This window comes from Falco peregrinus, chromosome 5, assembly GCF_023634155.1.
Source record: "Falco peregrinus isolate bFalPer1 chromosome 5, bFalPer1.pri, whole genome shotgun sequence".
Lineage (NCBI taxonomy): Eukaryota > Metazoa > Chordata > Aves > Falconiformes > Falconidae > Falco > Falco peregrinus.
Window position 1 is genome coordinate 42872111 of NC_073725.1, and position 13194 is coordinate 42885304.

The window sequence follows — 13194 nt, forward strand, 5'->3', positions numbered from 1 at the left end:
AAAAGTAATTTTTATTTTTTATTTTTTAATAAATTATTACAATCTGGTTCCTTGATTTGATCTAGCAAATTAGATAGACAGTTCTTAATATAAGAATTAATATAAATTATTGAAGTAAATACAAGACTCTTACTGTGATTTCAATAGATGAGCTTTTTCAGTTTGAACTGCAGCGATTCCTCAGTGTACTTCCCAAACTGCATAGATGCAATGTGGTGCATTACCATAACACCACGGATCAGCTGGCCCAGTCAGGAGGGCTGGCCAGCGACGGTGAATGTTAGGACCCAGGAAAAACTGGTTATAAGAAATTCCTTCTTTCTAGACTGGAGAATTGTTTACATTTTGTAACAAGATGAGAAAGTTAAATGTGCCAGTTATTCATAACTCAGGAGGGTAAAGTCTCTTGGCAAAGGCAGGTGAATTAGATGAACGTTAAGGCCTATCTAAGGGAATCATAATGGAGTACTGCTTGCCAAAGGTAGATCCAGACTCCAGAAGCTGGAGACTGTTTTCAGCCACCCAGCCTGGTTCTCCTGGTTGAGTTTCAGCGTGCAGGGGCAGGGCGTCTGTGCCAGCCCAGCGGCGGTGACTGCGGTGGTACCCAGCAGAGTACGTAGGAACTGGTGGGCCCTCGCTGTGCAAGGTACACCGGTCTCCAAATGCATGTCGCTCAAAAGTCTCGGGTATCAATGTGAATGTTTGGGTTCGCAAAATTTTGTCAAAATGAGGTTTTGAGACATTGCCAGTGGCTGCGCTTTGCTGTGGAGGATGGAGGAGAGACCCCACCAGAGGCTGTTGCATTGGGGTTGCTGCCTGCCTCCTGCCTGCCCGGCTGCGGCCTGGCGGTGCCGAGGTGGGAAGCGGCCTTCCCGGTGTAGGAGAAGGAGACTGCAATGATGCCGCCTCTCTACCGGCCTAAAGTGAAGATATATTACACTCTCAGAGTTAAGCATTGTGAATCATGTTGAGATAGAGGTGTTTGTGTTAGGCTATGGACTTTATAAGAATCTGTCCCGTTTTTAGTTCTTCACCTAAACCCTTTTCGTTTGCAGGGGCGGGCTGTCCCACTGGCTGTTCTCTCAACTGAGGAGGCCACTCTTGATACTGCTCACAACCCAACAGTCCTATTAACAGGCATCATAAACAGCCAGACGTTATTCTGCCACGTGCTACTTTGCATTGCTTTCATCCATCAGTGCCCAAGCTCACGCTGCTGCTGGAACATTTAATTTGGTGCATGAAAGATGATGTAATTTGTGGCCTTTTTCCAGTACAGTACTCTTGAGTATATTGGATTGTGCTGGGCATCCCAGGAGGATAATCTGTGTATGTAATACATAAATATTACCTGAACAAGCTGAACTTTAATTACCTTTTCTTTGTCCCCCTTTTCTGCCTTTTCTCCTCAGAGCCTCTCATTGACTTTAACTACTAATGTACTATAAGCCAGAGCCAGGTGTTCTCCCTTAATCTGCCCTGGACTGGCTGCTCGCACCACAGTTGCTCTCTCCCCTGCATGTAGATGCTGAAACATGAGAAGCAGAGATACAAACCCGTATCATTTTGTTTATAGAAAATGTAAATAGGCACAAGAAAGGTGAGATCAAAAAAAGGCTGTACAAGCCAGTATCTTATCTTGATCCATGGTCTTCAAGATGGCAGAGATTGTCACCTTTGTTTTTAAGAGCATGTTCCAGAGATTTTTTTTTGAAATCCTTACTTCACTTTCATACTTGAAGTAAGAAAACTTGCTTCAAGTATGTTGCTTGTCCCTGAGGAAAAAACTGTGACATGGTAGAACAGACTTTTGATTTGTACTGGGTTTTCACTGATGATTTGATTGATTAAAATATATTGCGTGAGTTGAAAATGAAACTGTCTGTCTGAAAGGCTTGCACAGTTGTAGTAGTAGTGGTTTTGAATATCACTGCTCTGAACTTCATTGCTCATTTTTAGCAATTTGGACTTGAGATGCTTGATGATGTTGTCTAACAACAGAGAAGAAAATCTTTCAAATGGTAGGGAGGCTGAATTCACCTACATTGTATCTGATAGCAAAAAAATAAACCAAAACAATTGAACACTGCATAAATTCAGCATCCTGTCCTTTTCAAACATTAAATGTGTAATTTAAGGTTTTATAGTTTTTGTTATTGCTGTAGCGTAGGGTATTTGGCTTTTCAGTTAAGTGAGTTTTCAATCAATGGAAGTGATAGCCACAGGAAAATAGTTTCATCTGGTAGTGTGTTTAATAAATATTAGTAATAAAGAAAAAGTTAAAATAAATTTGTTTCCCCAAGCACCTTTATGCTCTTTCATGGCTTTACTTATGTGGTACAATGTTCTGGTTGTTTTTTATATAAAAGATTGCAAATGAGTCAGGTTCTTTGTGGTTTTTTTTTCCCCATATATGTGTTTTGAAGGAACAGTTAGAGTAGTTATAAGACAACAGAAAACGAAAAAAAGAAAAAATTCAAGTCATTATGTCAGTAAGTCATAGTAAAGGGTATTGCCCAACTTTTCAAATAAATAAATGCAATGAAAAATATATATTTAACATAAATATATTTGGATGATAGGTGCATACAGAAGGGTTGGGGTAGTACGTTTCATAATTTACTCACTGTACTTTTGATTGCCTTATATAAGAATTACACAAAACTTTTCAGGCATCTAGAAAAAAGTAAGTCTTTGAAAAAGTCATAGATACCAGAATTCCTATTGCTCAGCAAGGCTTAAGGATTTTTTTTTTATCAAAATATTCTTAGAAATAACATATTACCTCAGTAATCAGTACTTTTTTTAACATATAGTACATTTTCTTTCACAGAAAGGCTTGATTTGGCTTACCATTGATTGTTGATTGATTCTTTTGATTATTTTTCTTTGTGATTTTGAATACAATTTAGTATGTGTCACTTACCGTGTATTAAATCTAAGTTCTTTGAGTATTTTTAGAACTTGCATTATTACTTATATGCAGTGAACCAAAATATCACTGAAATAAGACATTTACATACTCTTTGAGCTTTCCTTTGCCATGAGCATGTAATTAATTTTCTACTTATAAATATCCAATGTGAACTTTTCAGTAACCTCTAAAGCATCAGGCAGAAGCTTGTAAAAATCATAGATATTTTCTGGTTTCCATTTCTTTCAGTGAACCTCTTTTTTTTACACTTTTCTGCAATATTATGAAACCTTTATGTTCTTTGTTCTTTTTACTGCTGAATAGGACAGATGTGGAAATACGTTTGTTGTCCTACCTAGCTTAGAAACTAACTACTGGAAACAAATACTGTATGTTATTAATAGCTATTAATAGCCATAGCATTTCTTCCTGTTCTGAGAAACATAATCCCTGAGTCAGCTGCAGTATCTCAGATAATATATTTTGAAAATATGAATGATTATTATAGCCTTATGACAACTGCTGAGTAATTATTTTTAAATCAAACTTTGAGTCACCTGTATTATTTTTTTTTTTGGTTTCACAGCTTTGCAGTTAGGGGCTCTTTGTAAAGCCATCCCATTTTCTTCCCTGCCTGCTGGGCTGTACTGGCACAGTGGCAGCCTTCTCACCTTGCTCCCTATCTCCTTTTATCCTGTGCGCATTGGCTCTAAAATTGAGCAACTTGGAGGTTTTCAACAACCACGATCTCTATTCTAGAAGAGTTTTTTTAGAATAAGGTTAGAAGTAATAAGCTGATCCTTTGAGAAACACTAGTTACAAGTGTGATTATGGGATATGTGATTATGGGATAGGCTGTGGGGATCTGCCTAGAGCGAGGGGTCAGTCAGCCTGTTGCTGTCCTGCGTTCAGCCATCCAAGCAGGGTGGTGGCAGCTGTGGTGGCTGGAACTGGCAGGTGGGACAGTGAGGCTGGGAGTCAGTGGAGGATGCAGGGGGAGGCTGGGAACTGTGCAGTCACAAGTGATTTGATGGCAGGTAGCAGGTGATCACCAAGATGTAGAACTGGGAGAAGCAGCAGGAGGAGGGACTGGTGTCTAAGCTGCAGTATCTTTCTGGTATCAGTAAGCAGAAGACCGTGTGCCTCAGCCTTTTTGAGGGCCCAGCTATGCAGAGAATAACAATTACTGTTTGGCAGCCCACATCATGGATTCCTGTGTTGTATGTATGAAGGCTCTCTAATGATCTTCATTAAGCACTGCAGACTTCTGTTACGTTCATCTAATGGCTTCATGAACTTTATTGAGCAAATTTACAGCATTTCTTTGCAAGGTTATGTTGTTATTTCTGTTTTATATCTAGAGAGCAGACACGTTAATTCCAGTGTCTGCTTATTTTGAGGAGCCACACTGAGATGACTCTAGCAATGTGCATCTGCTTTAGTCACAGCTCTGCACTGAGGTCAGTTGCAGGGCAGTACCGTGAAGCTTGTTGCAATCAAAATCATTCCATACATTCGTATGGTTACTTCCCTGGTGGTGCTGGTACTGGGACTTTTATTAAAACCTATGAAAAAATAAAACCAAAAATCTCTGCATTATAAACTGTTGAGATTAGGAAGTCAGTTATTTAAAAGCTGAAACACCCCCAGAATTGTGTGTATACACTGCAGTGTGGTATTTAAAGACCAAGAACCACATTCTCCTTTTTCCTAAGATCACAGCTGTATTCATCACTGGATGGCTGATAGTCAGAAAAAAAAAAAATAAATCAATTTTCTTGATGTGAGGCATCACTTTGTTGCTGATGTAGGAGCTCAGTAAGTGAATGTAGGACAGGAAGAGAGAGGATAGTTTTATAAGTAAGGTGGAAATGGATTCGGTGCTTGCTTGGCTTTTGGCAAGGCTGGGCATTTTGCTTAAATGACAGATTCAGATCATTCTCGAAGTGTCATGTGTACTACCATTTGGGAATACCTGGCTTAAAACATCTCTGTGATCTCAAAATTGAAGCAATCAAGATTTATTTGCTGCTGAGTATGCAGTACGGTGGAAGTCCACAAGTGTGCTCTAAATACAGAAATTATGACAGAATGTTACATTCTTGGAAGGATCAGACCAGAACCCTCTCAGACTAGAGTCCTCATTAACTAATGGATTTACCTGGAATTGATACTCCACCTATCAAATAAGAATAACAGTAGCATTTTCCCTCACAAGCGTCTTCTGTGCTCATTAAAGATGGGAAACCTATCGGATGTTGCAGTGACAGTACAAGAAATGCAACCTCAGAAGTGAGATGATACATGATGAAAATGTGCAAAATATGTCTGTCGGTTTAGGCTTATTGTTCAGCATTGTTCATCTGATGAGGGCCTTCTGTTTTCTACGAAGAGATTTGTGTCCTGTGGAATTAAAGATTACATCATAGGTCCTACATATGACAGGGGTAAATTCTGGACTTTCTAGTCTTGCTAGCATCTACATTTTCAAACTTTATTATATTTTAATTTGTTATTTTTTTGCAGTATGAGTTTTTAATGCATCCCATTGGCACTAAAGCAGCTGCTTTAAGTAAAATTCAGTATTTCTATTTCCCTGTGTAAAGGAATAAATTTAGTTCATTTTACTTGAGCACATCTGGCAAGCCATCAGCAGCTGCTGCTCTAAAATTCTGTGAACTGAGTTAATATTAAAAAGGAGAAGACTAAAATGCCAGCTGTTTTCCAGCTTGTTTGTATGGCACCAAGTTTATGTTTATTAGCATAGTGTATAGGGTCAGATCTGATCTAATCAGTTCTACACCAGTGACAGTAGTCTAATATACCTCTGCAAAATGTAACAAACTCTATACTTGCATCCTTTAACTTTCAGAATGGAATAAAGTCATTCATTACTCTGTGAAATATTTTCTTTTCTTTAATATGTCTAGACACGATATATTTGAAACAGAGCTGTTTCTAACAACTGCTTAACATCTCACTGAGACTCTTGTACTTTTTTAAGTGTTTCACTGCAGAAAGTTGCCATACTGCTGTAGGGATGTCTATCCAGTCATACACTCTTTTATTTTACCTATCCAATTACGAAAATCTGAACCTCAGTGCACTTATTAGAGGCAATCATCCACAGTTTTATTTAAGCCCCAGTCATTTCAAAGTTGAGTGTAGCTTTGCCAAGGAGTTCTCAATAGGAGCACTATTGGCCTCATGCTGTGGGACATGGATGGCCGCCTGGTACATGGTGTGTGTCACAACGGCCATTTACTACACAGCATCCTGTCCATACATAAGTGCGGACAGCATATATCCATACATCGTGCTTGGACTTATGGAAAAGGCATGCTGGCTTTCTGCTGTGCTGGTGGTGCTTCACATTTGTAAACTGGTATCTAAATGGGCTCAGTAACTCAAATTATTTTGTCAGGGATACATGTGTGATACATTATAACTAAAGAAACTGTAAAATTCAAGTGGGAAGTAGAAATTTATGCCATTGTAAGTGTACAATTGTATGTTTGTGGTATTTCTGTCTGTGCAAGCATGTGACATGCAGGTGCTTACCTTTAGCATTCTGAGGAGCCAAGAAATTCATAACCTTTTAGTTTTTTTGCAGGTAATTTTGTTAAGTAGAACTGGGATTGCCTTAGTGGTAGTCTCATTTATGTTACATAACTTATTTAAGTTAGTGTTTTCTTGGATTATGTATACTGGTTTGTGCCATTTCTTCCCCTTCCCAGGATTAAAATGGAATTTGTACTCTTTAGGGCCCGCTATTGCCAGGAATCAGCTTTAGACAGGCTTTTCTCAGCCCAGTTCCTTTATCAATTGTATATTGTCCGCAGTGTGGATTCAGCAAAGATCACAAACACCACAGGTTCAAGTCTGTTTAGGGTGCCTCAGCTGTCTCTTGCTGACATCAGTTTATTAGTTTCACTCCATTGGAGTTGGGGGAATGACAGAGAATAATGACATAATAATGAAACAAGTGTTGACAGTTAATATATCTGCTTGAGTCTCAGTTAGTGGAAAGCAAATTAGCTTCTGAGGTTATTTTTCTGTGTTAACTTGTTGCAGAACGGCACTGAAATCTCCTTTGCATTTATTTCTGTTCTATTCATCTGTTTTGTTCCTCCCTGAACTAATAATGTTCTTTGCGGCCTTTTTTTACTTTATTACTTGCATGTATCTTATAATTTTATGGTCCAAGTCAGATAGAGGGAAATAATAAATTGATATCAATGTGGGAATTCTGTTACAATATTTGCCTGTGTAACATATATATCAATAAATATGCATGCGTACTATAAATACCGTATATAAGAAATATTTTGTTGCTATGAAAAAAGAATGTCAGTGGCAGTTTCCTACTCTTAACAAAACCATATATAAGATAACCTATTCATCTCACAGAAGTAATTTATATTTTATCGGAGGTCTGTTGTAGTGATACTAAGAGAAGGTACAGAGATCTATAGCACGCAGTTATTCATAACATACACACTTTTGTCTTTGGTGAGGAGCACATATTAGATTAGAAATGTTTCAATAGAAATGAATGGATAAAACCCCCCATAGTCTTCATTGGTATTGAAGTCAGATTGCATGTGTTTAAGTATATGCCTCTAACAGGAACAAAAGCATGACCTAAGAAGCTTTTCCTGATTATGTGTCAGTGATGAGTGGAAGGCAGTTCCAGTCCGTAAGCAGTGCTAGAGTGTTCAAGATTGACTTGTATTTTATTGTCTCCAGACAATTTGAACTCACAGGCTTTGTTCTATGGCATTTTATGCCTTTAAAACTATTGCTTATGCATTGCCATCTGTGGCTTATGCATTTTTCAGGTTTGTTTGTTGGGTTTTTTTGAAGGGGGAGGCCTTTATTTGGCCATCTTTAATTACACTGCTACCTCAGAGAATTTTTACTCTTTCTGCCTTTCAGTATCAGTTTCTAAAATTTATAGTTTCTTTCTCAGGACAGGGAATATTTATCTTTTCATACAGCAAATATAAAAAATCTTTTCTCTATGAAAAGATAAACCATTGTCAGTATGAAGTATTTCTCTGATTAGGACTGAACCGTAGGTATTTCCTCTGACTTGTTTCAGTCAGAAGTTGACATATTAGATGTTTGAATAAACCTTTTCCCAGTGATGCAGCAGCTTGTCCAGATGGGAAAATCATCTTAGGGAAGCTGCATAAATGCTGAGCTTCTGTTTGCCATTGTGCATCTGTTAACCTGGTACATCATGAGTGACTGGTTAATGGCTTGTTGGCAAGCAATTCTGTAGTCAGCATGAACAACAAAGGGGATAATAGGTGTCTTTTTTAATTCAAGTAAAGATTAATCCAAGAACAGTTTGCCTCACTGGTGAAAATCAATGCCAGAGCTGTTCTGAGATTGAGTAAAGTTATTTTGGATGTTGTATGAGAGAACAGTTACAAGATTTTGGAGAGTCTATTTAACCCAAAAGTGCTGCATAGTTTAGGAAGATAGATACAGGTGTGCATATAACTATATGAATCTTGACATTTTCCTACATGGGTGGATTATGCAATTCATAGAAGAACGTACATGACCTTGTATTTTAATGTTCATCCTTGTAGTTTTCACTGAAACTTTCAAAATATATGTATTTCATAAATGGTCTCCTTGTTTAAAGGATGACATGAAAAGTACTACTGTAATTTGGGGATACAAATACATGTACAACTTTGAGCTTCACTGAAGTAAGCAAGTTCCACCTGCTGTGTTCTAACATTCTCTTCCCTGGAATGTGTGTTGACCTGTGATTTATAGAACCTATGTCCTGATGTAAGGCTGCCAACATACAGTAGAACAGTGTTGCAAAATTTTGTTCTGTAATATCCAAAGTATTCTAAATCTCAGTATTTTTGAAAAGGCTAAAACTTTTTTTTTTTCAAATATAGACAAAATTTAATAGTTGCATTCTTTGATTTATTTTTTTTTCCAGATGTGAATTACTTTTTCTTAACTCTGGCAGGATTTCTGCCTACTAGATTATATTTAAATCTACAGTAGAATAATGATGTTTGTCTTAAATGAAAATCTTACAGTTAAACTACCCAGTAATTCATGCTGTCTCAAATAGATGGTTCTACTTCATCCACTTCTTGAGTTTTTTTAGCTGCTGATTTCCTAGATATGAATCAAGGTCTACAGATTCTTCAAGTTAAAGCTACCAGTATGTCACTAACAGATAATGTTTCAGCTCCATGAGACTGGGTGGGCTTAGAAATAGGGGAATCCATTGAAAAACTGTGCATACAAGCCTTCATGCCAGCATATGCAAAGCAGAGTGCACCAGACTTGTTCCAGTTACCTTCAGTGTGGACTAGAAATCTGCAGAAGACTGTAATTATTTTGAAATTGGATGGTTATTTCCACTGAAAAATACATGTATTTTGCTTTTCTGTCTGTCCCAATCAGGGTAAATGGTTTCTAGAGCTTCTTTTAACAAAATAAAAAGTTTATGCTGTCATCTGGGAAAAGATCTTAATATTACTTCAATACCTGCAAACAAATTATGGACCAGCCACACGCTGAATTTGTGAAAGCATGACCTCATTGCATTTACACAAATACATTAAATAATGAGTGTAAAGTGACAGATGATGCTTGGAGCATAATCTAGGTCTGTATCGTAAGTAGATAATATTAAGTTATTATTTAGGAAGTCCTAGAAAAATGGTGTGTTGTAATGCAGACTGCATCTCTGTGTTACATTCACGGTGTCTGTCAGCTGGACTTAACTGAATGTTGCACATTTTTCATTGTTTTTTATCATCTCGCCCCCTCACTTCCTTTGTTCCATCAGTCTCCTTTTGTATTTTAATCACTGTTTTCTTCTTTTCAAGATTCAATACCACAGTTTTATGATGGCACTGTGATTTTATAATATGTCCTACTTTTTAACTTGATAGCTCATGTTTGTGTTTAAATAAATGAATATATATATATATCTGAATATAGTTCAGGCAGGTCATTTTCTCATACATTTAATGATACGGTTTTGAAAAGATCCCAGCAGCAGGATTTGCAGGTGTTACCCTGGGGAAGGGTGGTACTTGTCACAAGTTCAGTGCTTAGATGCCACACAGTGATACTTGTACTGGATCCATATTTGAGGAGCAGCAACCAGGTATACTGAGCACTTCAGGTACATAGTGCCCCTCTTTGATACACCATGCTTCCTGGTGAATTCATGAGACTCCAGCAAACTCGTCCATCAGGAAATGGTTTGAAACATTCCCCTGGAACTTCCTGCAGCTATTAAAACCAGTATCCTTTTCCCCTTTCTCTCTTTAAAGACAGCACAGTCTAGCTCGTTTTCACTGTACTGTTTCTCTTAAAACGGACTGTTCCAAATGCTGTTATACTGTGCGGTGAAGCATAAGTATTTTGCAAATGGTACTGGCCCGCGTGCTGAGTGAGGAAGCAGAGGTCTTCCTGTATAATCCGATTTCAATCAACTCTCTCTAATCACTACTGATAGTTGCAAAATTTAGCCTGGATCTGCTCTGGTAATCTAGATTGACAGGAGGTAAAAGTAAAGGGACAGAAGGGCAGAGGAACAAAGAGAAATGAGCAGGGACAGTGTTTTTCTGCTCTTGCTTCTCCTTCTGGGACGCGTGTCTGTGCTGGCAGGTGTGCTCAGTGCTGCGGCAGGGTGCTAGGACAACAGGTGCTCTCTGTGGGACTGGAGCAGCAGCTGCCACACCACAGGTGTGCTCGGCACAACAGGTACCTGTGTGACCTGTTGACATGCATTATTTATTGACATTGAGATCCTAAGCCTCTTTATTGCTCAGAGGATCCTAGGGTCCTGAAATATTCAGGCACAGCAGCAGTTAAACGGTGCAGCCAGCAGCCGGGTGCCTCCGACATCCTCTGAAGGCAAGTGGCTTCCAGTGTTGGGCTTCGTTCTCCTGCAAGCTTGGTGCTTGGGTGGAAGCTCCATGGGTAACTGGGCTCTGCATTTTCCCAGCGGAAGGGTGAAGTGTCTGTGAGAGTGGGTCCTTTTGACTTTCGGTTTTAACTTGCCCAAGAGAAAAGCCAACTCTGGATTTCATGGATATACAGAAATACAGGCAACTGCTACTGAAGACAGATATTTTGCAAAGATTTGTCTCTGTTTGACTGGAGTGTACATCAGGAAGAAAAATGACTTTTTTTATTGTTACCTGACCACATGCTCAGTGTGCCTGTGTCAGCCAGGCTAAGGGACTGCACACCCTAGGGTAATAGAGGCACCTGGACTACCCCTCCATCTGACTTTCCATGCTGGTGGGGCTGTTATTGGTCATCTCAGCATTGCATGTTGCCATGCTAAAAACACCCAAGGCTAAAAATGTGTCCTGGGTAAGTATAAAAGGATGAACAAAGTTTATATCAATATGCATTTTTTCAGATACATGTGAATATGCTTCTCTATTTCTATATGTAGAAGTACAAACTTACATAGACTGAGGTGTAAGGTAGATGAAAAAATTGGAAGTGTTTAAATTCCATAATTTTTTTTTTTTCTAAGAATTAAGAAAAATAAAAAATCTGTTCATTGGTACGCTTGTATTTTGAAGGAACTGTATTTGGAAATACTAAAATTATAGATTTCCACCTTGGTTTTGATACATACTTTTCACCAATACTGGTGAAGGGTTTGTGCTCCATATTTTTTAAATCGATTGCAAAACTGGTGTAGCTTTCAGGGTGCAGAATAAAGGCCTTAAGCATAAGGTTTAAAGATCTAAAGAGGATTAATTATTTTAATTTTTGATTATGTTTTAATTTCTGGATTTATATATTTCAAGGATTTGTGACTGTAGGTATTCTTGTGTGTAGTATAATCCACACCTTCAAACCTTATTGAAAAAGTCCCAGTAATTGTTTCAGTACTTTGTAATAAGTTTTAACACGCAGTGGGATGAGGGAGTCTGCGTTCAGTGTCTTTTCTGTTGACTTTTTTCTTTTTTACTAAGAAAATACATTGCTGTGTTGTCCTTATACATTATTTCTGTGTCAGAAACTAGGATTGCCTGTTGGGGAATAAGGTAAGCCATGAAATATAATTCCAGAGTAAGTAACATTGCCCTTTCCTGACCCCCATCATGTATGATTATATAACACTGCTAGTGCACAGCCTGCTTTACCAAGCAAGCAGAATATCCTCAAACCCCAGTTCCACGCAGAAACTTGGGCATGCTGGTGACTGCTCAGTAGATAGCTTTAGGGCTTCCTCAGTGACCTCCCTGAGCCCCAGATCTTGCCCCAACAGTGCTGCCTGTAATTTCATTACATTTTCTACAGTACTGGGGTTGTTTGGGAATAAGGGACGTGAGGATACAGATACCTTCCCTTCCCTGTGACTGGTCAGTGATTAATAGCTATGAACAAGTGTTGGTTCAGGTCACTTAGAAATTTATGTGTGCCCATGAAGCAGGTTGTGTTAGTATATAGTTGAAGTTGATAAATGTTTGTATCCCCCAACTTAGGTACTGGGGGATAAACTGCTCACATACACAGTGTCTTCCTGGAGGTAGAAATCTTGTATGTTTGCAGCTGTGATTGTCTACAGGTTTAGGTATTTAAAATAGCTGTTTCTGGGGATTATGTTGGAGAACGCCAAGGTACTGACTCTTACCCATAGTTTTGCATTGTGGAGTAATCACCAAGAATAAAAAAAAAAAAGACCTCTCTCCTCCTCCATACTTTCACTACCAGCTTGCAAATGAAAGGAAATAGATATACTATGTCATGAAAATAGTAAATTTTGTTAATAATTTCAATTGAATGATTGGTACAGAGTTCTTCTATCATGTCATAGCCCTGTGTTGCAGACATTAATGACCTTTAATTGTTTCACTAAACCCATAGTTGCACATGTGAAATGTATAAACTATAACCTGATTTGAAAATTCAAGTGCAAAAATGGCAATTTACATGATTGCAATTGCATGCTATATAAAGAAACAGATGCAGCATCCAAACAACTGTAGCTTTTGGGATTACTTCTACTTTATGTAACCTTTCCCCCCTTCAAAAATAAATAAATAAATAAACCTGCAAAAGAGATTTGTAAGGATTTCTGACTTAATTTTGAATTAAGTATATTCTGTTAGTAGTTGATGGTTATGACTACATATCTGTTTGAGACACAGAGAGCAAAAGGAACACAATCATAGTTCTATAAAAAGATGGAGATAGGTTTATGTAATTCTTGCATTCACCTCTTTCCCTTTGGGTTTCTGGAAGGGTGGGGAGGG

At 38.2% G+C, this 13194-nt stretch overlaps 1 protein-coding gene across 8 annotated transcripts in view; it reads left to right on the plus strand.

The window, feature by feature from the left end:
- Positions 1 to 13194, plus strand: part of CACNB2 (calcium voltage-gated channel auxiliary subunit beta 2) — a 255339-nt gene that overhangs the window by 82533 nt on the left and 159612 nt on the right. Inside the window, exon 1 of one of the 8 annotated variants that reach the window (XM_027777169.2) lies at positions 10505 to 11293. The exons of the other annotated variants lie outside the window; for them this stretch is intronic. Within the exon in view, the coding sequence (XP_027632970.1) occupies positions 11213 to 11293 (81 nt within the window). The 5' untranslated portion in view covers positions 10505 to 11212. Of the gene's footprint in view, positions 1 to 10504; positions 11294 to 13194 lie in introns of those variants that run through there. 8 annotated transcript variants of the gene reach the window in all.